At 37.0% G+C, this 27,517-nt stretch overlaps 1 protein-coding gene and 1 pseudogene across 1 annotated transcript in view; one reads left to right on the plus strand and one right to left on the minus strand.

Annotated features, from left to right (window-relative positions):
* Nucleotides 1-2,714: 2,714 nt before the first annotated feature.
* Nucleotides 2,715-4,374, plus strand: LOC141499196 (N(6)-adenosine-methyltransferase catalytic subunit METTL3 pseudogene; annotated as a pseudogene).
* Nucleotides 4,375-22,051: 17,677 nt separating this feature from the next.
* Nucleotides 22,052-27,517, minus strand: part of RDH10 (retinol dehydrogenase 10) — a 41,394-nt gene continuing 35,928 nt past the window's right edge. Inside the window, exon 6 of the mRNA XM_074206801.1 lies at nt 22,052-27,466. Within this exon, the coding sequence (XP_074062902.1) occupies nt 27,343-27,466 (124 nt within the window). The 3' untranslated portion in view covers nt 22,052-27,342. The remainder of the gene's footprint in view (nt 27,467-27,517) is intronic.

Here is a 27,517-nt window from a genome sequence, read left to right on the forward strand (position 1 = left end):
AGGGAAAGATCCAGAAGGATTCTGTATTATCATAGGCTAAACCAGGTTTGGTATGAACATGTTGGGAGCTTCCCCAAATGGAGGTTTGAGGATGAATTTTCAAAAGAGAAAACTGTAGAGATGTAGCCTTTGTCAAAATATAGAAGGTTACTGGACAAGAGGTCCAGAAGGAGTCTGGGGAATGTTAATGGACTAATTCAGTGAGCTTTCTATATTTATCCTGTTTGTACATAGTTTTTACTTCCCCCAATAGACACATATCCTTGAGAGCAAGGACTGTCTTTTGTCTTTCTTTGTCTCCCCAGCTCTTAGCAGAGCCATGTAATAAATGTTTATTATCATAATCTATGCAATATTCATTTTAAATCTACTTTAATTTTCTATTGTGGTTAGATAGGTAAGCTTAGACTGGGTGAGAAAGAAGCTCATTGAATTTTCGTGGTGTTGTAGGATATAATGTAGTCAATGTAATAACAACAAAGAGCATTTGTAGAATATCTCAACATAAAATCTTTCTTTTATTTGGACTTTACTAAAGATAACTTCCATGACCCTGGAAAATACCCCTAATAAAAATTTGTCTCTATATTTATCTCTCTCTTTTTTTAAAAACCAAGTGGAAACTGAACAGTTCTATAGTCATAGCTGTCATATGTACATGAAATGCCTTATTTGAAGAAAGCCTTTAAGACTGTGGTTGTTTTTTTTCTGTTGAATTTAATGATTTTTGTAATCAAAAAGACTGTCTGGTTTTCTACAGAAAATCGATAGCTTGCCTGAATGATTTTATCATTCACCCCCTTTATGTGAACATAGACAAGTCTCACAAATATTTCGCAAAGATAAGAAAGTAGGAATATGTCTCATAGTTAGTCTTTGTTCATCAGTTTTTCCATTACTTTGGAGCTTCCCTCTTTGAAATATTGATTGTCAGACTCAAAGAATAAGTTTTTAATGGTTCAATGCCAACCAGTCTCTAGTAGAGTTGCTGTAGACATATATTTTTGGCTTAGTAATTTTAATATTTTTATTAATGATTTATGCAAAGACAGACAGCATAATCATCAAATTTTCAGGTAACACTGATGCTTCATCACTTCATGGAGGTGACCTTGGGCTCGAAATGTACATGTTATGACATCTGGTAGGTACTACCAAACTGAAAAAGACTCAAGTATAGACCTAGCAAGAGACAGCTTCTGAAATTCAAGAAGCTTAACTAAATACTTGGACTAGGAAGGTATTATTAGGTTGGTTACTTTGCAATGGATTTTTGTTGTTAAAAATAATAATAGTTGTGATATTTGTATTTCTAGCATGTGACACTTGAGGTATTGAAATAGTGGTTCTCTGCCAGCCTGTATGCCAACTGCTTTAAAGGATTACAGCAAGTAATAAGTGGAGGGGATTAGCTTCTTTTTTAACTTACATTGTACAGAGATATACCAACATTTCAATTGTGAGAATCAGAGGAAATCTCATGAAAGAGGAAATATCAAAGGTAGATCACTCTCAGCCATGTTGTAGCTCGCCATCTCTTTATGTCCTTGAACCCTGGAATTGAGTTATATCCCCCTAAGTTCCTTCTGGAGCCTTCATTTTGAGGAAGCCCCAGACCAGCCATCATTCCCTCTCTAGGCTTTGCCACCAAGCCTCAGCTGCCTTCTTGTCCCGGGAAAGCTTTGTGCTGCTTTGATCCCCCTCTCCCATTGGTAAGTTTCTCCCAGAAGCTACATTTTGAGGAAGGGCCCAAAATGGCCACTGGTCATTCTTTTCCTAGCTCTGCATCTAGTCTCTGAACTTGATCACTATGCTCTCAAAAGGATCTCCACAGCACCCACCTCCCCTTCTGCTCCCTTTCATGTGACATTAGAATGTAAGCTCCTTCGAAGGGAACAGGACCAAAAGAACAATGTACACATCAACAACATTGTGAGATAATCAACCTTGATGGAAGCAGCTCCTCTCAGCAGTTCAGAGAGCTAGAATAACCATATTAGACCCGCTATGGACAATTTATCCCCATCCAGAGGAAGAAAAACAAAGCAAAACAAAAAGCCTTCTGAATCTGATGAACACTATATTCAGTTTTTAAAAAATATCTCTTATGTATCTCTTTCCCCTAATCCTAAATCCTCATACCAAAAATGACTAATCTGTAAACATGTTTATCAAAAATGTGTATGTACAATATTAACCTAACTATTCACTGCTGAGGGGAGGGTGGTGAGAAGGGAGGGTGGAAGGAAATTTTGAAACTTAAAAATATACATATTCATATGGATGAATGTTGAAGAACTTTCATAATATGCATATGGAAAATAAAATATCAATAAAAAAAGAATGGAAGCTCCTTGATGGCAAGAACTGTCTTTTTTGGTGTGTGCTTGTATTTGTATTCCCATTGTTTAGTGTAGTGCCTGGCACTATATAAATGATTAATAAATTCCTGTTGACTGATCAGGACTAGAGTTTGGCTGAGGGCATCTCAGATAGAAAGAATAGTAAGAGCAAAAATGAAAAGGGGAAAAAGACAGACCTAGTCACAACACAAAGACATAACCAGGGGAGGTATAGACTCCTTACTGGTGATAATATGGAGGTCAAGTTATTTGAAAATAAAGAGAACTTGGGGCCCGGCCAGAGAAGAGGAAGAGGAGTGGTTGCAGCATTGTTGCTCCTTTTCCTGGGGCAGGCAGAGATGAAGATATCCCATGCAGGGAGTGCTGACTAGACCCACAAAAAAAAAAAAACTGGACTTACTGTCCAGCTTAGGCTCGCTTACTGTGGGAGAGTCTGCAGGAGAGGTGATAGAAGCAGATTCAGGACATCTTGGTCCTCAAGACCCAGAAGCAGTGCTATGGCCAACCTTTCATAGTGATAGTCTGTGGCCATAACAGTTGTCATAAGTGGCCCTATACTCAATAATATCTCAGACCTCCAGGGCTCACCATAGACCCCAAACTGGAAAAGAAGCTCTTACACTCTGGGACTGACACTGCCCACTGAGGCTGTGTCCATCTGCTTTTGGCATCTCAGTGCTAGATGCTGCCCCTGGCACACGAGATAGGTTAGAAAGCCTTCTACAGAAGTGTAAAGCACAGAGTCGATTGAAGTAAAACAAGGCCTTCTACAAGATGATGCCCACCTCCACCCTGGTGCCCTATGCTGATTATTCCAAACACTCAGTCATGATGAGGACTGTGGCAGAGAAAAAGAGTCCTGGGGTTGTGGTAGGGGTTAGCACAGGGCAAAAGTGGCTGGTAGAGCAAGACTCCACCACAGGTACCACATTTTATTGATCTACTTAACCTCAGGGTCAGTCAAAGAGTGAGCCAAAAAATCATAGAAACATTCTGCTTCCAATGTAGACTTAGGAATTGAGTCTCTTGAATCAGTGGTCTACCAAGAATCAATAGAACAAGAAGGTAAGTCAGAAGATTTTGGAGCTGCAAAATATTCCAACAACTAAGGAACAGCCCATTGTGGAGAAGTTCTGCTCAGGAAGATGGACCCAGGTACAAGTTCAGTGACTGGCACCAAAGAGGAGTGCATGAAGGCCACAAGTTGCATTTCAGGCTAATCATCAATTAATGTACAAATAAATCATTAAGTGACTGATCCTTCCTTGATATCTGCTTCCACATGGACACTTGCAAGTATGCACATTATGAGATTGATGTCTACATAGATGCTGAGCCCCTGGCAGCTCAGACCATCCCCCTAGTCAAGAACTGCCCCTTACACCAGATGTTGGTGCCAACCCCAGTGTGGATTGATTTTTTTCTACCCTATGAATCTGTTGTAATATCTACTACTTGGATATGAGCCTCTTGGGGAAGACTGCAGTGGTAATGGCTGACCCAGCCTGGGATATTCACATGGAGTTGCCATGTGGTACCCTAAACAGATGATGAGATGCAGAGACTCAACATCCCAGGACTTCAGAATGATGACTTTCTCCTTCTCTGGTGCACAGCAGAGCCACTGAGTTGAGTAGAGAATGTCTGAACCTCTAGGAGTATGAACAGGAAAATGAGATTATCTGAGTTGGAATGTATTATCTGAGCAGGTCACTGGCTAAACCAAGAAGACTAACACTGGTTGGTTGGTGTCAAGAGAAATCCTCTAGGCTTCAACTGAAAACTATATAGTAAACTGCTTGTAGCTAAGGTTTGCTCTGCCAGGCAGGCACAAACAATATAAAATTTATGAAATGATAGAAAGGCTATCCCCTGGGACCTGTAGAATTGAGTTGCTTGGATTACCTCACAATGTACAGCCCAGTTGGGTATACTTGGCAACCAACTTCATGGATTCACCTGCTCAAACAATGGTATCCTGATGATTATCTCCAAACCTAAGAATATGTAAAAGTACTTCTTTCCTAGATAGCTAAGCAGCTAGAGGAATGTCTGCTATAATTACTGTCTTGGACCTGAATAGACTATTTTTGGGGGGAACTAAGGGCAAAGGGGGTATTTTTTAAAATAAAATAGAATTGACCGTCAAATTCAAAAAAGAAAGGAAGGAAGGAAGAATACAAATAGAAATTGTAGGAATGGAATGGAATAATATCCATTATACATCTTGACTACTTTCTGGTCAGTGACTAGAGAGGAAAAAAATGAGAAAATATTGTAATTACAAAAAGAAAATTTTTCTGTGACCCAGCCCCATCATAAGATCAAAAATTTAGAACAGGAAGTGACTTCAGAGGGCCTCCAGTTCAGCCCCTCATTTAATAGATGAAGAAATAGCTCAGAGAGGTTAAGAGATTTGCTTAAGGTCAGATGGAAAGCAAGTACACCAGATAATTACTTTGCTTGCATCAATCAATGGACAGGAGTTTCAGGCTTAAGTAAGGTGTCAGGTTGGATATTCTCAGCTTCAGGTAAAGAAGGGCCCCTAGATTCAGGGTAGTTATCTCCAGTAGGGATGTATCTGCCATGTCTGCAGTTGAACAATGACATTGGTTGTCTATCTGGTGAGATCTAAGGGTGAAAGGGTCTAGAAATCCCTCTTTCACCCAGCAAGCACCTGTACCACTGTGCTAGCAGTTGTGGCTTTGTTGTGCAGGTTTCCATTGGTGACATTAATAGCCTGACATCTTGCTCTCCCTAGGTAGTCCAGGTCTCCTATTTGCCTGCTGCTGTCAATTTACAATCAAGTATTCTGTCCCTGGGGCTTCATGTTTGGAGGGAGTTCACATATGTGTTAACTTTTCCTTCATTTTATTTCAATGTTTCATGAGAAGTAAAGTTGCACAAAAATAGAAATAAGAGCTTAAATAAATAACATTTTAAAAGTGAGCATGCAAACGGAAGTGAAAAATCAAATTAGGGACCAGGCTGGTAAATGTCACTGATATAAGAGCTCTTAGTGAGAAACTCATTCAACCAATGTAGGTCTGCCTTCTCTGTAACTTATAGAGTTGCCCAAGATACTCACAGGTTAAATGATTTGTCCTGGGTTACACTCTGGTTAGTGACATTTTGAACACAAAGTTTTACTCACTTCTATATCAATACTCTATGTACTATATCTTAAGGCCTCTCTATAGGTTTATTCCATTTTTTTATTCCATTATTTTTTCCATTTTTATTTCTTTTTATAGGTTTTGTAGATTTATTCCATTTATTCCATTTTATAGGTTTATTCCATTTCCATTTATTCCATTATTTACCCTAATTCCAAACAATGTGTCTTCTATAAAACTTCTTGATTCTTTGTGACTTTTTGTGTCTATAACATAGAATTGTTGCTGTCATTGTCTTTTTAAATAGCTCTGTTAGTTTAATACAGTGGTTTCCAAACTTTATATATCCCTTCTTTTAACCAAAAAATTCTCAAGTGTTCCATAAAATCATCTATGCAAATTATTTTCATAGGTTGTATTTTCTTCAAATAGAATTGATTTTATTAAAATACAAATATAAAAAATTAAATCATGTAAATAATGCCTGCACAACATTCTCTGTCATAAAATTATAGATGAGAGCTAAAAGGGACTTTGGATAAGCCAGAAATATCAAACTCGTGGGGAGGGCCATGCAAAAGAACCTGATTAAAATGTAATTGGGGGGGCGGCTAGGTGGCAGTGGATAAAGCACAGGCCCTGGAGTCAGGAGTACCTGAGTTCAAATCCGACCTCAGACACTTAATAATTACCTAGTTGTGTGGCCTTGGGCAAGCCACTTAACCCCCTTTGCCTTGCAAAATCCTAAAAAAAAATGTAATTGGGAAGTGTTTAACAAATAAATAAAAATGCAATAAAACACAAATACTATTTATTTGTAGTTTTCTAAGTTAATACCTGTCTGCAGGGATCCCTTTCTATTTGAATTTGACATAACTAATCTAAGGCAATCTATTCCTCTTACAGATAATAATAATAATAATAATAATAATAATAATAATAATATTTAAGGTTTATAAAACACTTATATTTTTTCTATTGTAAGTCATTTGATCCTCATAGTTACATTGTAAAACTGGTACTGTTACCATCCCCATTTTACATACTGGGGAAATTGAGGATGAAAGAGGTCATTTGACATGGGCAGATACACAGTGAGCATTCAAGTTGGATGAAAAAGGAGTATCATTCATGGAAAGGAATGAGAGTAGAATTCAGCATGCAATCAATCAAATATTTATTAAATACTCATTATGTAGAAGGAACTATGCTAGCTTCTGGAAATATAAATGACAATAAAGCAAATCTCTATCCTAAAGGAGCTTGCATTTTATTTTGTGTGTGTGTCAACATATGTGTGTGTGTGTATATATAAATATAAATATATGTGATATATAAAAATAATACAAATTATTGGGAAGGTGGGAGGAATTTAGCAGTTAAGGAGGAACAGAAATGGCCTCCATTAGAATATGTGTTTGAGCTGCCTCTTGAAGGAATGAAGGATTTCTGGATCACAGGTGAGAAGCGAGTGAATTCTGGGCCTAGAAAGCTCAGTGCAAAGTCAATAGATTGGAGATGGAATGCATTATGTGACTACTTTGACTGGATGGTAGAGAACCAAAGGAGAACTTGAAGGAGCAGGTGTAGAAGATGTCATCTAGGAAATGGATCATAAGAAGAGAAGATGGTCTGATCCCTTGAAGAGAGGGAGGGATGAGTGGTTGGCCTCCATGTATCCAGAGAAGTCACTAAGAACTAAAGATTAGTCTTCATTCCTTCCTTCAATCCTTGTACTAGGCTATGTGTTTGGTCTCATAGAAAGATAAATGAGACATTCTGTACTCACAAGGAGCTCATAATCTAAAAGAGATGATACAAAACACATACAAATTACCATAATACAGAACACTGGAGCAAAAGAATGAATGAGTGAATGAATAAGCATTTATTACTGTAAGTACTAATCGTGTGCCAAGTAAAATATTAAAATATTACACCTACAAAAGCAGTGACAAAAGCAGTGCCTTCCAGGAATTTACATTATCATAGAAGGAAATAGCCCAAGTTGGCTAAAGTGGGGCACTTTGGTCCTTAAATTTTCCTGGATATCAATGGGGTCATAGGAAAGCAGATTGACACACTTCCAGGAACAATGGCCAAGTACAAAGTTTTATGTGAAGTCCAAGAAAGACAAGTTTATTTTCATCCAGGGAAATTTGGGAAAGTTCCATAAAGGAGGTAACAATGAAGCTCAGATTTGAATGATGGGTAGGACCTGGGAGCAGGGGAGAGAAGTATTTGAAGTGTAGAGGAGAGTGTGAGCAAAGACCTGGAGATGGGAAAGCACAGGTTATATCTGGAGAATTACTAGTAATCCTGTTGCAGTGATTTTCAAAGAATAGTGAGAATCCCTGGGAATACCCAAGAAACTTTCCAGGGTTCTTTGAGGACTAAATTACAAAAAAAAAAAAATAGGCTAGGGTCTCCCTCTGAATCTAGGGTCATCTCCAGTTCTCCTGGTCTATATCTTACCACTGGACCCAAATGGTTCCAGAGGAGACAGTGAAGTTGATGACTTTTTTAATAATTCCACTGTTTAATAATCCCACTAGCTGGGATTAGAACCAGGAAGACCTGAGTTCAAATGTGACCTCAGATACTGGGCCAGTCACTTACCCCTACTTGCCTCAGTTTTCTCATATGTAAAGTGAGCTGGAGAAGGAAATGCCAAACCACTCCAGTATTTTTGCCAAGAATGGGATCATGGAGAGTGGGACATGACTCAGGAACAACAGTCCTAATATCAAATCCGAAGTCAGGAAGTGTTTCCTGTTTGAGCAAAGCAAAAAATAAATCAATAAATTCCAAAAAGAAGCAAATGACTCAGCAAAGCAAGAAGATATAGTGAAACCAAGCAAAAAATTTTGAAAAGAAAAATAGAAGAAACCATAAAATACCTCATTGCCTAAGAAACAGAGTAAGGAGAAAAAGTATAAGAATCATTCAATTACTTGAATGCTTCTACCCCAAAGAATATTTTAAGTAATCTTAAAACTGCTGAGATCTTGGGGTGGCTAGGTGGCGCAGTGGATAGAGCACCAGCCCTGGAGTCAGGAGTACCTGAGTTCAAATCAGATCTCAGATACTTAATAATTACCTAGCTGTGTGGCCTTGGGCAAGCCACTTAACCCCATTTGCCTTGCTAAAACTAAAAAACAAACTGCTATGATCTCTTACAACAAGAGAGGAAAGTGAAAATAGAAAGAATCCAGTGATCATTCTTTAAGGAAATTCCCAAATGAAAACTCTCAACCCAAATCTAGAACTTCTAAGTCAAGGGAAAAACCAACCAACCAAATAAATAAACCAACAAAAAAAAAAAAAGGAAGAATTCAAATTCAAGTATAAAGCAACCACAGTCAGGATCACATTTGATTTAGTGGTCACCTTTATTAGGGGCAGACAACTTGTAATATAATATTACAGAAGGCAAAAGATTTAGGATTACAACCAAGAATGACAGAAACAGAGTATAATACTGGGCGTTGAGAGGATGAGTGAAAGGGTTGGAGAGGGGAGGAGTACAGAAATAGAAATAGAGGACTTCTGAACATTCCTGGTTAAAGGACCAGAGTTATGTAGAAACTTTGAAGTTCAAGCTTAAGAGTTAAGAGAAACATTAATAGATAAACATGAACAAGCAATCATCAGAAAAAATTACTTAAATTCAAATATGGGCAGATGATACGTGTCCTCTTTGAACCCTATTATTATCGGGGATCATAGAGGGATTCTAATTAGACAAGACCTAGGAGTGGTTCTGTTATGTCATGATCATTTTAGAAAAGAATGGAAATAGGGGGAGAGGAATACTCTAGGTAGGGTGGAAGGAAATGAAAGAACAGTTTAGAGAAAATTATCTGACCAATCTGGATGTGCAAAAAATTAGGAGGTGGGGGTGGAGGAGTAGCAGCTGACACTAGAAACTCATTGGAACTGATTAAATAAGTGAAAAACACACACACACAACTGGGTACAGAATTACATTTCACTTAGTAGGGAAATAAGAGAAAGGGGGGAGAAGAAGAGATTAGAGAAAGGGTAGATGAAAGAAGGGATTAGTCCTAACTAATCAAACCAAAAAATCTAAGGAAGTACAAAAATATGTAAAACCTTTTTTGAGCTGGTAAAGAATGGGAGACTAGGGGAAGAGTGCCTGTAAATTGGGGAACAATTGAACAAGTTGTGTGAAGTGTTATTATAGCATAATAATTATTATGCCATAAGAAATGAAGGGTGTAGTTTTAGAAATACCTGGGGGAGTCTTCCATGAACTAATTACCAAGCAAAGTGAACAAAATAGAAACAATTTATACAATGACAATATAGTAAAAACAACTTTAAAAGAATTAAGGACTCAAATCAGCATAATGACCAATCACAATTGCAGAGAACTTGTAAGGAAATATGTTACTCAACTCCTGATAGACAGATGAAGGAAGGACTCAGAGTGCAGAATGAGCAATTTTTCCCCCCATTACCAATGCAGACATTTGTTCCATGTTCCATGTCTCCTGGATATGCTCTTCTTTCATTCTCTGTTGGAAGAGGTGGGAAGTGGAACAAAAGAGAGAGAAGGAAGAATTTTGCTAGCTGAAAAAAAAATATAAATACAAAATCCAAATACAAGCAAGGAAGACAGCTCTTACCCTCAAGAAGCTTATGTTGTAATAGAAGGCAATACATAAAGGGGAGTTAGTGCAGTGTTATTGGTGAGAAAAGAACTGGGAAGAGGCTTTTAATTGGTTTTTGTGTACTCCAATCTATAGCTCCATTAGTGACACAGTGATTTTCCTAAAGTACTGATGGGACCATTTCACCTACTTTAAAATCCAGTGATCTTCTATTGTCCCTAGCATGAACTATAAAGTCTTCTGTTTAATAGTTATTTTTTGTTTTTACCATCAAGCCTCTTTTTACCTTTTCATGCTTCATATGTTATTCCTGGCCAAGTGTTCTACAATTTAGTTACTCTGGTCTACTTGCTACTCCTACACAAATCTCCATATCTGTCTTTGTGCCTTTGCTCTAGTTAGCCTCAATAAATGGAATGCTCTCCCTCCTCACCTCTACCTCTTAGCTTCCCTCGTTTGCTTTAAGTCAAAGTTCAAATTCTCCTTCCCCCCCAACTCTCTCTCTCTCTCTCTCTCTCTCTCTCTCTCTCTCTCTCTCTCTCTCCATTAGATAACTGGTTCTTTCTGTTACTTCCCCCCATTGTAAAGAATGTAATCTCTTTGAGGTCAGATACCAATTTTACCTTTCTTTGTATCCTTAATGCTTAGCATAGTTGGCCCTAAATAAGCCCTTAAAAATGCTTTATGACTGATTATATGAATTGACCTCCAGCTAATCAATATCTCTTAAAATGAGTTAAAAAGTGACTAAAATACTCCAAATGTGGTTTACTAGGGCAAACTATGTCCGAACAGTTAATCATAATCAATATGTTTTTCTTAGTCCAGAAAGTATTAGCTTTATTGACTTCTACTTTATAATTACTACTGTTTTCAGTTCAACAAAATTCACAGATATATTTCAAACAACCTGCTCTTTAACTTTAGATACCTATATGAACTAGAATATACACATAAACACACATGCATACATATATGCAAATTTTACTTGTGAAATTGATTTTTTGAATCCAAATGTGATATTTTACATTTATCACTATTAAATTTAACATTGTTATTGGTTCTAGTCCATTAAGATAATTTTGTATCTTATCAACCAACCCTAAAAACAATAAAAGATAGAAAAATGTAAGGAAAAGAAAGCCAAGTCTTCCTTCTCAATGTCAGCATCAATACTTGTACAAGATTGAGTTATGCAGCAAGCATCAGTATTTAAAAATTTAACGCACTGATAAATATAAAAGTCAGCAACAAGCATTTCAAAAGGAAGTGGTTCGATTTTTCGAGGAAACACTTGGAAAACTGAGGACTGTTTAATTACTGTCTAAAATAATAAAGAGAGGGAGCATAGTAGTCTAGCATTTGATAAACCCAAAGATTCTAGCTTTTGGGGCAAGAACTTAGTTTTCAACAAAATCTCCTGAGAATACTAGAAAGCATCTAACAGAAATCAGGTTTAGAACAGCATCTCACATGGTATAACTAAGGGAAACTCCAAATGGATACATGCCTTGGTCATAAAAAGTGACATTGTAAACAAATTAGAAGACCAAGGAAGGAATTACTTAGCAGATCTTTTAATATGGGGAGAATTTATCATCAAATTAGAAATAGAGAAGTTCACAAAAATGTGAAATGGATAATTTTGATTATATAAATTTTAAAAAATTTTTGCACAAAATAAACTAATGCAGCTGAAATTAGAAGATAAACAGAAGATAAATTGGAGAAAGAATCTTTGCAAGTCAATTTCTCTGATAAAGATCTCATCTGTAAGAAATATAAGGAAATGATTCCAATTCATAATAATAAATATCATCCCCCAAAATTGATAAAGTCAAAGGATATGAAAACAGGGAATTTTCAGAGGAAGAAATCCATGCTATCAATAACCATATAAAAAAGCCCTACTAAACAGGGTAATGCAAAGTTAAAATAACCCTCAAGCTCCACCTCATTCCCATAGCAGATTGACAAAGAAGGAAAATGACAAATTCTGGAAGGGTTATGGGAAAACATGTATTTTAATTCACAGTTTATGGATATTTAAATTGGTAAGAAAACATACTTTGGTGGATCTATGAAGTTCTATAGCCATTCTAGAAAGCAATTTGGAATTATGTTCCAAAACTTAATAAGCTATGCAAATCCTTTGATGTAGAGATACCACTAGTCTATAGCCCAAAGAGATTTTAAAAAGTGGAAAAGGACCCACGTATACAAAAATATTTGTTGATGAAAAAGGGTAAACACATCACTTGTACAAAAATATTCATAGCAGCCCTGTTTGTGGTGGCAAAGAATTGGAACTTAAGTACATGTGCTTCAACTGGGGAATGGCTTAGCAGGAGGGATGGGAATTCAGGGAAGCCTGGAGGGATTTGCATGAACTGATGCTGAGGGAGATCAGCAGAACCTAACAGCAGAACCTAACACCCTAACAGCAACATGGGGACAATGATCAACTTTGATGGATTCCCTCATTCCATCTGTGCAACAATCAGAGACAATTTGGGGCTGTCTGCAATGGAGAATACCATCTGTATCCAGAGAAACAACTGTGGAGTTTAAACAAAGACCAAGGACTATTACCTTAAATTCAGAAAAAAAACTGTTATCTTATTGTCTGATCTTGCTATCCCTTTTACTCTATGTTTCTTCCTTAAGGATATGATTTCTCTCTCATCACATTCAATTTGGATCAATGTATACCATGGAAGCAATATAAAGACTGGCAGATTGTCTTCTGGGGGCGGGGAGTAAGACTAGGGGAAGATTGTAAAAAAATAAATAAAATCTTTAATAAAAAAATATTCATAGCAGCTCTTTTTTGTGGTAGTAAAGAATTAGAAACTGAGGGGATATCAACAATTGGGGAATGACTGAACAAACATGTATAAAAATGAACTAAGAAGAATATAGAGGATACACATGGGGATATCCCTGGACCCAAAGTCCTAGAGAGGCACTGACCCCTTTCTAGCCTGATCTCTGAAGCCATCATCCAGGGAATCATCTTGTGGCTATGTGACTAGACAAGTCACAGCTACTCGAGATTCAGAAAAGAAATATCTCAAAATTGCAATCTTTGGCACCATTAAATGGTTAAATTTTAGGAACATATGGTTTATGGTTTTAGAGACATTATCATCCATCTTATAACTGCACCCTCCTCAAAGTGCTGTCTCTCCCATTGAAATTTGAACTTCCTGACAGCAGGGACTTTCTGTTTTTCTATTTGCATCACCAGTGCATAACATAGTACCTGAAATACAGTAAGCCCTTAATAAATGCCTTTTCATTCATTCATTTTGAAGAATTTATGCAAAAACAATTTCAGAAAGAAAAACAGCTTTGAAAGTCTTAAGAATTCTGCCCAATGACCCAACATGTACTCATGATGAAACACACTTTTCACTTTCTGCTACAGAGATAATAGACTCTGAGTGCAGATAGAAACTTTTTATTTTGATACGGTCAATATGGAACTTGATTCTTAACTATACATGTTTATGATAGGGATTTTGTTTCTATTGCTTTCTTAATGCAGGATAATAAAGGTGAGAGATAGAAAGAGAAGGAAGATCTTCATTTGAAAAAAGTTAATTAAAAACAAGATAAGAGAGGGGAAAAAAGTATCAGTCTTTCTTTACTGGATCTTGAAAATTATGGCATCCAAAACCAAAAACCCCTGATGAAGAATGTTTTCAAGAGGGTCTTCACAAAAACAAACCCATCTTTTCTTCAAGATAAGGCCCAAATGTAGTCCATGTAAAGGCTGAGGCATCCTCATCATAATTCCCACACTCAGAGAAATCAGGTACATCTATCTGGGTTGGCTACATCTTTCCATCAGGGTTTAGGTATACTTTTGAGAAGTCATGGGGGATTTTGTAATGCCATTGGCTCAAGTTCCCACTGGTGTGTTTCTCTTCAATATTATCAGTGGAAAATCTTTATTTAGTTTTCAAATCTTAATGAACTTTTTAGAAAGGGATGTTTGCTAAAGTGATACAATAAGAACAATTAGTATACCACCTTTCTTCTGCCATTTCTTCACCATTTGTGACACACACTCTCAAACAGAGACCTGGGGATAAAGGTCTCAAGCTGAGAGCAAATTAACCAAGGGAAAACTCATGGTTCCCACTAGATGTCCTTTTCTTCCTTTCATGAGGTGTTGGAGAAGTTTCCCTTTAGACCTTATAGATTCTCCTTACTAAGCTTCTTATAAAGTAGTGAGTCCCATCTGTTATTGGCTTTTGATGTGGACACTACAGTCAGGTGGTCTCAAGATGTATTTAGGTCTCCAATGGCAGCTGCTGGCTGCTACTGTTCAAGGGAAGTACACTAGGATGTTTATGGGAAGATAAGAAAGCCCAATATTCACTTTAAAGCTGATGAGATGGGAAGAGAGCAGAGACCTGGTTTTGGCATCTCCTTCTTAGGTGGTTCCTTTTCAGAAGTGTCCTGGAAATCCACATACTCTGATTTTTGGAGTTCTATCATTTCTTGATTCCTTTGATGATTGATAAATGATCCCTGAGGCATGGCCAAGTTACCTCTTTGTACAAGCCTATCTGAACATATATACAATTCTTATGCAATGTCAAGGACCATTTGTATGCAATCTAAAGTCTGTTCTGATTTGATTGAGACATTTCTCAGTTAAATTATTAAGGCAGATATGGATGAGGTGATTTTGAGGCCACCCTTACTTTTTTATAAAAATCATTAACAAAAACTTTTAAACTATCAAAGAGTCAAGCACATACCTGGGACCCCAGAATGAAGATTTCCTTCCATTTCTTAAAACTAATGATTATGGGGGAAGCTGGGTGGTGCAGTGGATAGAGCACCGGCCCTGGAGTCAGGAGTACCTGAGTTCAAATCTGGCCTCAGACACTTAATAATTACCTAGCTGTGTGGCCTTGGGCAAGCCACTTAACCCCATTGCCTTGCACAAAAAACCCCCTAAAAACTAATGATTACTATTTTGAATCAGACAATCAACTAATTCTCAACCCTCTTATATACTATTATATAACCTACATTTATTTCTCTGTCTTTCTGACCAAAATAGCATAGAGATCTAGTCAAATGCTTCATTAAAAGCTTTGGTGAATTATATCTACAGTAGTTTCCTGATTTACTAGTCTAGTAATCCTTTCAAAAATGTCCAACTACAGAGTGTGCATTTCATTCCAGAGGTGTTGGAGAGACACTGATGGGGAGTCTTAGTAAGAGAATAATATGGTCAATTGGGAAATTAGAAAAATTGTTTTGGCAGCTGGTTCAGGAAAAATGACTTAGAGAATGTGGGACTAAAGGGACAGAGATCATTTTTAGAGGTTAATCCAATGGCCTGGGTAAGAAGTTATGAAATTGAGAGAGTAGATGTTACAGTCTTTTTTTTTAAAAAAAAATTCAGATCTGTGATTTCATTGATTTTAGGAACTTTGAGTGTAGATCCTCCTACCCACAGAGATTGGTACCATCTCTGAAATTTAAGGTCCTAGAGAGTTACTAGGGTTAAATGTCTTGCTCAGAGTTACACAACTAGTATGTGTCAGAGGTAGAGTCTTCCTGACTCTTAGCACTGCTCTCTAGCCGCTATACTTTCATAAGAGATTTTATTAGGATAAAATCAATGGGTCCTAGACATTAAGTGACTTGGGGGGAGGAAAAGGGAAATGAGAGAAAGAAGGAAGAATAAAGGAGTTTTGAGCCTGAGATCCAAGAATAATGATGGTGGGTGGCCTCAGAAGAAATAAGGAACTTGGGAGAATGGGGTAGGATTGGATAATGAATTCAACTTGGGGCCAAGTTGAGTTTGAGATACCACTGAAACATGCTGGTGGTGATATAGGAGTAGATAATTGATATAAGCCTGTAATTGAAGAGGAAGAATAATGTTAGATATAGATTTGGGAATCATCTGTATGAAAGTGATTGTTGAACTCTTTGGAATTGGATGAGACAACCAAGGCAGGGAATAGAGAGCTGAGTGACTAGGACAGAAGTTTTAAGGATATGTCTTACCTCCAGTCCACTCTTGCATCTCCAATTGTCTATCAGATATCTAGAACTGGATATTTCATAGACATCTTTTTTTTAAAAAAAAAAACCTCACATTTATTTATTTTCCCCAACTATATGCAACTGTTGTTTCCAACAATCATTTTTTTGGCAAGGTTTTGAGTTTTACATTTTTCTCCCTTCCTCCCCCCCAAGAACAATATAATATAAGCTATTTATGTATAACCATGCTAAACATAGATTCATATTAATCATATTATGAAAGAATCAAATCCAAAACATTAGAGGAAAAGTGCATAATACAAATACATGATACATAATACAAAAGAAAACTTTTAAAAACTGAAGATGGTAAACCAAAATTGAACTCATCTTTTCTCTCAAACCCTCCCCTCTTCCTAACTTTCCTTGTGCTATCAACTGTATCAACTATCCTCCCAGTCACCCAGGCTTGCAAACTAGATGTCAACTTCAACTCTTCACTTTTTCTAACACTATCCTCTCCTCATCCCAATCAACTGCCAAATTCTATCACCTCTCCCTTCTTGTATATCTCTTCTTTTTTTTGACACTGTTGCTATCCTAGTGCTGGCACACTTTCTGACTCTAATCTTCCTACTCTAATCCATTCTTCACTTAGCTGTCAGTTCCAAAAATACAGGTCTGATCATATCGCCACCCCTACCTCTACCTAAGAAACTCCAGTGACTCCCTATTACCTCCAGAGAAAAAAAATAAATTCCTCTTTTTATATTTGATTCTGAAGTTTTTAAAATCCCTCATAACCGACTCCTTCCTGCCTTCTTAGTCTTCTTAATCTTTCTTACCCTTGGCATATTCTAAGATCTAGTATCACTAGCTTCTTTGTTAGCCTTGAACAAGATATTCCATCTCCCAACTCTGGTCATTTTCATAAATTTTCTTCCCTAGATTCTTCTAAGTCTAATCCTACCTTCTGCAAGAAGCTTTTTCTAATCCCCCTCTATCTTAGTGTTTGGTTTTTTTTTTGGTTATCTCTTATTTATCCTATATGGAGCTTGTTTGCACATAGTTGTCTGCATGTTGTCCTACCTCATCAGACTTTCTTGGGTTCCTTCAGAGCAGAGACTGTGTTTGCCTTTCTTTGTATTCCTACCACTTATCACAGGGTCTGACACAAACTAGGTGTGAAATAAATGCTTGCTGACTCGACTTAAATTCAAAACCAATGAAGGATACCAAAATGTAGAATTGAGGCAAGACAGAGGAATGTCATAGAAACCAAGGATAGAAAACATAAACAAGAAGAGCATTGAATGCTGCAAAAAGTCAAGGAAGATGACAGCCAAAAAAAAATAATTGGATTTAACCATTGAGAGACTATTGGTAACCTTTGAGAAAGAAGTTTCAGGCAAATTGTAGGTTTGAGGGTGGTCACAAGAGGTGAAGGAAGTAGAGCCATTGAATGTAGATGACTTTTTCTAGCAGTTTACTAGTGAAAAGGAGAGAAATATAGGATGCGATAACTTGACAAGGCATGATCAAGGGAAGGGGCTGGAGGATGGTTGTTGAGGGGGAGAATTAGGGAGGGGTTAAGGATGGGGAAAGCTGAGCATGTTTATAAACATCAGGATACAAACAAGTCAGTAGGTAGAGATGGATTATAAGGAGAATGATTGATCAGAGGAGATAGGATCAAGGACAAAGGGAGGGCTCCACTCTGACCAAATGAAGAGCCACTTTGTCCTTTGAGACTGGGGGATGGGTAAAGGTATAGAGAAGTTTGAGGTTTGAAAGATAAGATTTTAGAGTGATAAAGATGCTTTAATCTCAGTATAAAATAAGAATCCAGGTCATAAGAATCTTTTGGTGGGAAGGTTACTTTTAGGTAGGGTTGAGATAGAAAAGTATGTTTGGAAAAATCTGTGAAGAGAATGATTGGGAATCAATTAGAGATGAACTAAAGAATTTCTGTGCAGCAGTGAGATTAGATAACATGAATTTGTAATGACTTCAACTCCTTCTATACAGACATCCTTCCTTCCATATGTTTCTCCTAGATGAGTTTCTCTAGCATATGAAAAGATATTCTTTTATATTTTTTTGCTTGTAATTTTAAAGTCTCCTTTCTCTTTTCCTCCTCATCAGATCTTCCTGGGACTGGTTTGATAAGAGATGGGATTGAAAAAGGGGCATTAACCATAAAAGCCCAACTAAGACAAGGCACAATAAGTCCTGTTACAAAATAATCAAGAGTCACATATGGAACTTCCTACCCATTCCTTAGCCCCCCCATCCCCCAAGCCCAGGAGAAATATGTATGCATAGCAACTGTGAAGATTTCCTGCTTGCTTTCACACCTTGGGTGGTCAAACTGGCCATCACTTTGTACTTTTGAAGGACAAGGGGGAGTGAAGTAGCCAGAGCTTAAAGCCATTGCCCAAAGTGTGTTAGAGCTTTGTATTTTTTTTCTAGGCTAGTATTAATCTTTATCTTTCCCCTTTCCATTTGGGTGACATTCTCCAGGCATTACTAAACAAAGCTATATGATTTTGTCCTCCTTCTTAGAAGCTTTTCTTCTTCCTAAACAGTTAGAAACCCAATTTATTTTTTAAATTGTGTATTAATTATCTTCATTTCCACATATAGCCTCCCCCCCTCCATATCCCCAGAAAGTCATCCTTTTTGAAAAGATAAGAAAGGGGGGGGAAAGCAGTTCAGCAAAATTGACAGAATGGGATGGTGTAGTAATGTTCCATATCCGTAGATCCCAACTCACAAAAGAAGGGAGACCAAGCTTTGTCTCCACATTCAGGTGGTATGTGTGTACACCCATATGCACATTTATTTATTACATTGATGTAGTTATAGTGTGCATTATTCATTATTGATTCTCCTTGCTTTATTTTTTATCAATTCATATAAGCCTCGGCATTCTTTATATTATTCATATTCATCAAATTCTTAAGGCACAGTGACATTCCATTATATTTATGTACCACAATTTGCTTAATCATTCCTCAATCTGTAGGCATCTACTAGTTTTCCAAGTTTTTTTCTTTTTTTCTTTGCAAGGCAATGGGGTTAAGTGGCTTGCCCAAGGCCAACCAGTTAGGTAATTTTAAGTGTTTGAGGCCAGATTTGAACTCAGGTACTCCTGACTCCAGGGCCGGTGCTCTATCTACTGTACCTCCTAGCTGCCCACCTAGTTGCCCCAAGCTTTTTTGTTTGTTTTTTGAAGCTATAAAATGTATGCGAGGCTGTCTTTGATCTTGTGGAACATATGCCAGGAGTCTTAAACCCTTTAACACAAATTCAGATTTGTTTCCAGTGTGATTGGCCAATCATTTTAAATGTCACTGGCAATGCAATGTGGTGGGATGGAACCCTGAATTTGGAGTCAGGAAGACTTGAGGTTAGATTTCATCTCAGACATTTACTGAGCTGGGTGATACCAGACAAGTCAATTAACCTGAGTTCCTAGTCTATAAAATAAGAATAATGATAGTACCTACTTTATAGGGTTGTTATAGGATCACATGAAGTAATAAATATAAAATGATTTGGAAATCTTAAAATAAAATTAGATTGATTCAGGACTGGTTGGATTACTGGACTCAAGGAGTAGGTTTTCATGGTTCACTGTCAATGTGGCATGAGGTCTCCAGTGGAGTAGCCCAGGCCATCTATCTGTGTTTGACCCTGTGCTGGTTAACATCTTTTATTAGTAACTGAGATAAAGATATAGATGATGTTTTCCAGATTGGCAGATGACAGGGATAGCTAATAGAGTAGATGACAGTCAAGATTCCCAAAGGATCTGGACAGATTAGAATATTGGGCTGAATCTAATAAAATTCAACAGGGAAAAATTCAATACAGATAAAAAATCTTCCACTGGGGAATAATAACAACAAAAAGTCAGCTTCACAAATATAAGATGAGGGAGACATGAACATACAGCAGTTGTTCTGAAAAAGCTTTGGGGAGTTTCAGTGGTAGATGATAGCCAAAAAAGTGAATCTGATCTTGAGCTACATTAAGAAAGACATACCTTGTAGGAATAGGTGGGTCACAGTCCCTCAGATCTCCTGGAGTACTATATTCCAGATGAGAGGAACAGCATAGTGAAAAGTCCCAAATCCATGTGATATGAGGATAGTGGGAGGGGTCTGGACATGTTTAGCATGGAGAAGGGAATGACAGCTGTGTTCAAAAATTTGAACAATTGTCATGCGGAGGAAATATATTAACTTTTTCTATTTGATCCCAGAGAGGAAAATTTGGAGCCATGGGTGGAAGTTGCTTAGAATTTTATTTAAGCTTGATTTCAGGAAAAACCTGCTAACCATTTGAGTTGGCTATAACAAGTGCGATGTCCTGCCTCAAGTGGTGGTAGGCTCCCCATCCTTGTGGATTTTTACACAGGGGCTGGACAACCATTTGCCAGGAAGGCATCATATCTGGGTCATGCTAGATTGCCATAGAGATCTCTTAACATTCAAACTCAGTGATTCCATGAAGTGGTCAACTCTTGACAATTATGGTGATAATGATGTCATTTAACTCCAATCTAGAGGTAGATACAAGTTTCTAAAACCTAAGCCCCAAAGGAAACCAGGTTTTACAGGAATTCTGCTACCTATTGGACCCTAGGCAAGTCACTTCACCTCCGGGGGCCTTGGTTTCCTTCTCTATGAAAAGGAAAGGATGTCCTCGGCGAGGCCAGGGAAGCTCTAAAGCAAGGGTGCTATGACTACCAACACTTTAAGTCAAGTTGTTCAGCTCTCCTTCAATACAGATTCAAATTCAACATTGCATCTTTAGCAGGTAAGAAGAGGAAATGGTTCTTTAGCCTTTCAGACTGCTGTGAGAATTATCTTCAGGGACCAGACCATGCCTGAGCAGGAAGTTGCAGCAGCTGGAGGAGCTGTGGTTGGGGAATCTCCCTACGGGACTCAACTCTGCTCCATCTTGCTCCTTCAGTGACAGCCGCATTCATTTCTTCACTTTCTGGCCAGGTTCTCTGCTTCCCTACTCCCCTCAGTCCTCTAGGCCCTGTACTTCAGGAATGCTGAGGGCAGCAGATTGTGTTGGGGGGGGGGGTCTCTTGTGAGAGAATCATTTTGGGTCCAGTTCCAAAAATTTCACAGACAGCTCAGCTTCCTGAGGTAGGTCCCAGGAAAACTGACAACACCTCCCTCCCCATTGTTGAAGTAAGGAAAAAAGATGCCCAAAATAAAAAGCAGCATCTGGAAAACAGAGAATTCATTTTACAAGAAAAAGAGCTGGAGAAATGAAGATTCTCCTTCTAAAAGTATAAGATTTTTCTGATCAAGCCAAATGCTCAGATACTCCAAATCTCACATGTTCTCCAAATAACAGGCAAGTCAGGTTAGATTTTTAAAAATTTAAAACAACCCCAATACTTATTTCTTAAATTTGTACAAGTAGTATGGATAAATTTAGTTTTATTGACAATTTTCCAAAACTGAATTGACTCAGTAATTAACTGTTCTGGAGGACTGCTGGAGCAGCCTACTGGAGAATGCTCTACTCCAAATAAAAGGGAAGTTATTTTTGCATTCTAAATTTGTCCTTTTAACAAGGGAATATGTTAAAAAGAACCTATGTGGAAAATATCAAAGGGCCTACAGAAACTCCTTTGAAGAAATACAAGCTCAAATTTCAATATCATAAATTTATATAGTGATTTACAAATATCTCATTTTATTCTCACAACAACCAGTTTGTAGGTGCTATTAATATTCCTGTTTTACATCTAAGAAAAGTAAAGCAGGGAAAGGCTAAGTGACTTGTCAAGGGTCACATAGCTAGTAAGCAGATTTGAACTTGTCTTCCTGACTTCAATGCAACACACTATCTACTGCATCACCTAGTCCAAAAGACATCTAGCTGGAGACTTAGGAGAGTTTCTTGTTGCAGGTAAAGCAGAGGCAAACCACTTTATTTATAATCATGTGATTTGCAAAAGGCAGGGTGGTGCAGTAGATAGAGCTAGTCTTGAGGTAATCTTAAAATACAATCAGACAGACTCAGGAATGGTTGGACTACTGGACTCAAGGGTTTGGTATTAATGGTTCAATGCCAATGTGGCAGGAGTTGTCCAGTAGAGAAACCCCAGTAGACTTGATTCAAATCACATCCTGCCTACATGACTTTGGGAAAGTTATTTAACCTTTTATTACTTTAAGTCTTTTAAAACTTGCTGAATTAAAATTGCTCTAAATCATTACTTATTAGAGAAATGCAAATTAAAGCTTCTCTGAGGTACCATCTCACACCTTTCAGACCAGCCAATATGACCAGAAAGGATAACAATCATTGTTGGAAGGGTTGTGGGAAATCTGGGACACTATTACTTGTTGGTGGAGCTGTGAACTCATCCAGCCTTTCTGGAGAGAAATCTGGAACTATGCCCTTTGATCCAGCAATACCACTACTGAGTCTATACCCTAAAGAGATGATGAAAAAGGGTAAAAACTCCACTTGTACAAAAATATTCATAGCAGCCCTGTTTGTGGTGGCAAAGAATTGGAAATCAAGGAAATATCCTTTAATTGGGGAATGGCTTAGCAAACTGTGGTATATGTATGTCACACTATTGTTCTATTAGAAACCAAGAGAGTTGGGAATTCAGGGAAGCCTGGGGGGATTTGCATGAACTGATGCTGAGTGAGATGAGCAGAACCAGAAAAACACTGTACACCCTAACAGCAACATGGGGGACGATCAACCTTGATGGATTTGCTTATTTTATCAGTGCAACAATCAGGGACAATTTGGGACTGTCTGCAATGGAGAATAACATCTGTATCCAGAGAGACATCTGTGGAGTTTGAACGAAGACCAAGGACTATTACCTTTAATTAATTTGTTCATTTTATTTTTTTTTAAGTTTTTGCAAGGCAAAAGGTGCCACCTAGCCACCCCCATTACCTTTAATTTAGGAAAAAAAACCTGATTATCTTATTGTCTGATCTTGCTATCTCCTATACTTTATGTTTCTTCCTTAAGGATATGATTTCTCTCTCATCACATTCAATTTGGATCACTGTACACCATGGAAACAATGTAAAGACTGACAAATTGCCTTCTGTGGGGGGAGGGAAGTTAGATCAGGGGGAAAATTGTAAAACTCAAAATAAAATCTTTAAAAAAAAGACTTGCTGAATTGTTGGAGGTTCCTATATCAATTAAATCAAGGATTTGGTTCAAAAAGGGGGAAAAAAGGAAAGGGTAGAATCATCTGGATGAAAGTCACTAGAGGGGCGGCTAGGTGGCGTAGTGGATAAAGCACCAGCCCTGGAGTCAGGAGTACCTGGGTTCAAATCCGGTCTCAGACACTTAATAATTACCTAGCTGTGTGACCTTGGGCAAGCCACTTAACCCCATTTGCCTTGCAAAAAAAAAAAAGTTCCTCGAACTTTACGATATACTCAAGAACTCAAATTGAATCCATTATTTTATGAGCATAATTCTGAAAACTGTGACACTTTGCATATTTCATTTAAGGACAGTTTTGAATATTTTAAGTGTTTTGAACCAATTAAATCAAACCTAAAGGAGCTTTAATAACATAGGAAACTCAAGCCCAAAGTTCACCACATAGTCTTAAGTTGATACATCCCACTCTGCCTCAAAACCACATACTGTTTGGTGAGATATCAGGAAAGTAAAATTAAAGTAAGGTCTTGTCACTGGAAATTTGTTCCTAGGCAGCTCCTGGCAAGCAGTTTTTAGTAATTAGATAGGAACTTGTATTTTAGAAGACTAATAGTGGCAGATCCTCTGTCCCATCATTTAGAGTAAACTGAACATATATATTCACTTCTCCAATCCTTAGGGTTCTTACAAAACAGTATTCACATTTAAACAAGGTATGCTTCAGAGAATAAATCTCACCTCACCCAACCAAAAAACAAACACCCCAAAACAACAAAGATATTCAGGTTCCACTCAGAAATTTTCCTGAAACTTTTTTTTTTTAACATAACTGAATTTATTCTGTTACTAGAAATTTAATATTGGGGTTGTGGCCTGTATGTATCATCTACTAACATTACTGATCCTAGATGCAATTCCTATGCCTTGGGTCAAGAGTCATTTGGGAAAATACTGCTAGCACTCAGTATGGGAATGAATCAGACCCAAGAAAAGGCAGAAATTTGTGTCTTAAATCTGGTTTCCCTTTGGGATGTGGAGGCAGGGTTAGGGATCTAATTTTGAGTTGTATTGCTCTTGGGACAAGAAGTAGAATTAAGTTTGACCCTCAAGTTTTTCCTAGTTCACAGCACACTGGTCTTACTGATTTCTTGTTTAAAAGGCAGGACCCCTGATACGAAGAAAAACCTCGTGATTGTATATACACATATATATAAAACTTCCTGAGATTATTGGATATTCCTATTACCTGAAAATATTTATTTCCATCATTTCATCTGCTCAAAAAAAATAGTACAAATTAACCTATTCATTTCAAGAGATAGCTTCACAATTCTAAATTGGTCTCTGAAATTTGATTTACTCTACTACACATTCATTTGTTGTATAGGACCAGGAAGATAGAACTGATATAGTGTTTATTTTTAACAAGATTTTTTTTAAAAAAAAGGTGAATTAGGAAAGAAAGCATGTTTAAGTTACAATTAAAATATTAGGGAAAAAATGACCTAATATATATTAAGATGATGGAAAAGAAAACAGTCAGTGAATGAAGCTAAAAATCTAAATTAAAAGTATCCTTAACACATGGGGTCATAAGCAGATACAAGTATGACTGAAAAATGGCAACCAGAAGGAATTGTGTGTGATGTAGCACTATCTATAAAGCCTGCTATTGAGATATGTGTATAATACATAGGATGTTGAACTTCTATGGATGACAGAACAGAGAACCACAGAACCTTAGGCTAGACAGGGAACTTCCCAACCTCCTACCTCAATCTAGGTCCAACACTTGACAGCCACAACTTTTCATCAGACTCAACTTTGGTTATTTAGTTCAAATTTCTGTAATGAGGTGAGGAGGAAGAGTTAGAAAACACCTCCTTGAAGCTGAGTGATTTACAAATATTTTATTTGATCCTCACAACATTCCTGTTAAGTAGGTGTTCTTATTATTCCCATCTTATGCCTGACAGAGAGAGGTTATATGACATGTCCAGGGTCACACAGTTCCTAAGTGTCTGAGGCTGGATTTTGAACTCCTGAGGTCCAGTGTTCTATCTATCCCTTGGGTCATCTAGCTATCTCTTAACAGCTAGAGGCAACTAAAAGGACATAGAGAGAGATCTTTGGGTTGTGTTGGGAGAGAAAGAAGATGAATCAGTAATATGATCATATGATGCAGCATATAAGAAAATAAAACCTTTATGAAGGGGTTAAAAGAACTGGAATTATTCTAGTTTAAAGAAGGTAAAGTTAAAGAGATACTTCTGAATATAAAGGAAGGTGACCAGCAAAGAAAAAAAGGAAAACTGGAGAAATATGCTTAAATTATGGGGAAAGAATTGTGATGAATATAAAGAACTTTCTTACTCTGAAGCTCGTTACATCTTGGAGTGATGCTTCTTTGGAGCATTAAAAAAGGGCAGATTTTAGTCTGTCTTGGATGACTTTCAAATGATGACTTTTAAGGTATAGATCAATGCTGTGACCCCTTTTCCCATTGCTTGTTTAAATCTGTGATTTAGAGTTATAGAGAGGATGCAAATGCTTTTGATGATATTGCTTATGTGTAAACATTTAAATAATGATATACAAATAGGACTTGTATACTTATAGATCTTAAGAGATATTCATATAAACTGAGCAGAAAGTACTTTAACAAATGTTTTTAGCAAAATCATCTTACCCAAGTACTTAGAAAAAGATAAAAAAAAACTTGGTGTACAAAGAAGACAGTATTTTCCAACAGCTCAGTTAATCATAAACAAGCATACAATCAGTATCTCTGGAAGTTAGTTTTTTCATTTTAATCAGTCTTTTACAAAACTTCCGAATCATTTAATAAAAGATGGCTCTCTTTAATAGCCATAGACATTGGTCACTATTTAAACAAGACATTCTAAAAAAGTAATCACAGAATAGTTTATAGTAATTTACAAGTGAATGGTACACATTTAGATACAGAGGTAGAAGTTCACTTTTACAATGTTTCACTAATACACAGATACCAAATTCAAGGCACAAAATAGTTTGCTTTACAAAAAAATACTGTAAAAATGTCATCTGCTGTTCTACAATTTGAATAAAACTTCTGAAAGAATCTTTACACCCTTTCACAACTCCATAGAGTAAGTTTTTTTCTTACTAATCATAGTTGGCACAAAAATGGGAATTTTATATAAACTGTTGCTTTGATGAGCTGCTATGTACTTTAGGCATGAGTCCAGGTAAAGAAATATAAATACAGCAACTTCCTGGGGGAAGGACACTTTATGCAGCAAAATTCATAGGTAGAAAAATGTAAAGTCTTCCTAAACAGCTAGGTCTCCAGAGTGATGGATAATAAAGTTTTTCAAATATAAAATTTGGAACTAAGCTTAGAAAATTTATTGTAACTTTTAAAAGAGACCTGTTCAGCTTTCTACCACAATACTCAAGAACATTATTTTAGGTTTGAATAGGTGGAGATTTAAAAATTGTTTTTTGCAAATAGTTGAAGACACATGCATATATGAAAACGACCCAACCACCACCTTTGCAAATTGAAACTAATGAGTACAAGTAATAAGAATAGTACTGCCATTATTCTTTTAAAATGCAAAAAGTTGGTTGAAAGCAGTTTTCAACAGTATGAATTTATAAATCCTGGAGAAATTTTGAAGAAAAACACACCTGAAATACACTGAAATTACTATCTCTAGACTTTTTTCTTCATTTTCAATAACAATGATAGTCTGAAGAAAGGAAACAGTGCATTTCTATAAAAAATTTTACTGGTTTAGTGTCCTAACTAAAGGACACTGTTGGCAGCTAATTAAGTTCATTTTTGTCTATCACATTTTCCAAGTACTCTAGTCAGTTAATTTACAGTCTATAAAAAAAAAAGAGATTGATTTGCAAAAGTTCACGCAGACTTAGGATCCAGAAAATGCTGACTCAGGGTGGATGCTGACATGCATCACCTTGAAACATTTTAATTGTCTTCAGGTCCAAATAACAATCTGGACTGAAAAATTCTTAAATTCCATTTTTAGCTTCATTATTGTTTGTAGCTTGTTTTCTTTGCGCAATGAAAGGGTACATACACTTGTCTGCTCCTAGGAACCGATACATGCAGACAACTGCTTCAAAAGGTAGGATGCTGCAAAAGAAATGAGAAGATTTAATTATCATTTAAAAACAGGACCTTGGT

Source organism: Macrotis lagotis, chromosome X (genome assembly GCF_037893015.1).
Source record: "Macrotis lagotis isolate mMagLag1 chromosome X, bilby.v1.9.chrom.fasta, whole genome shotgun sequence".
Classification (NCBI taxonomy): domain Eukaryota; kingdom Metazoa; phylum Chordata; class Mammalia; order Peramelemorphia; family Peramelidae; genus Macrotis; species Macrotis lagotis.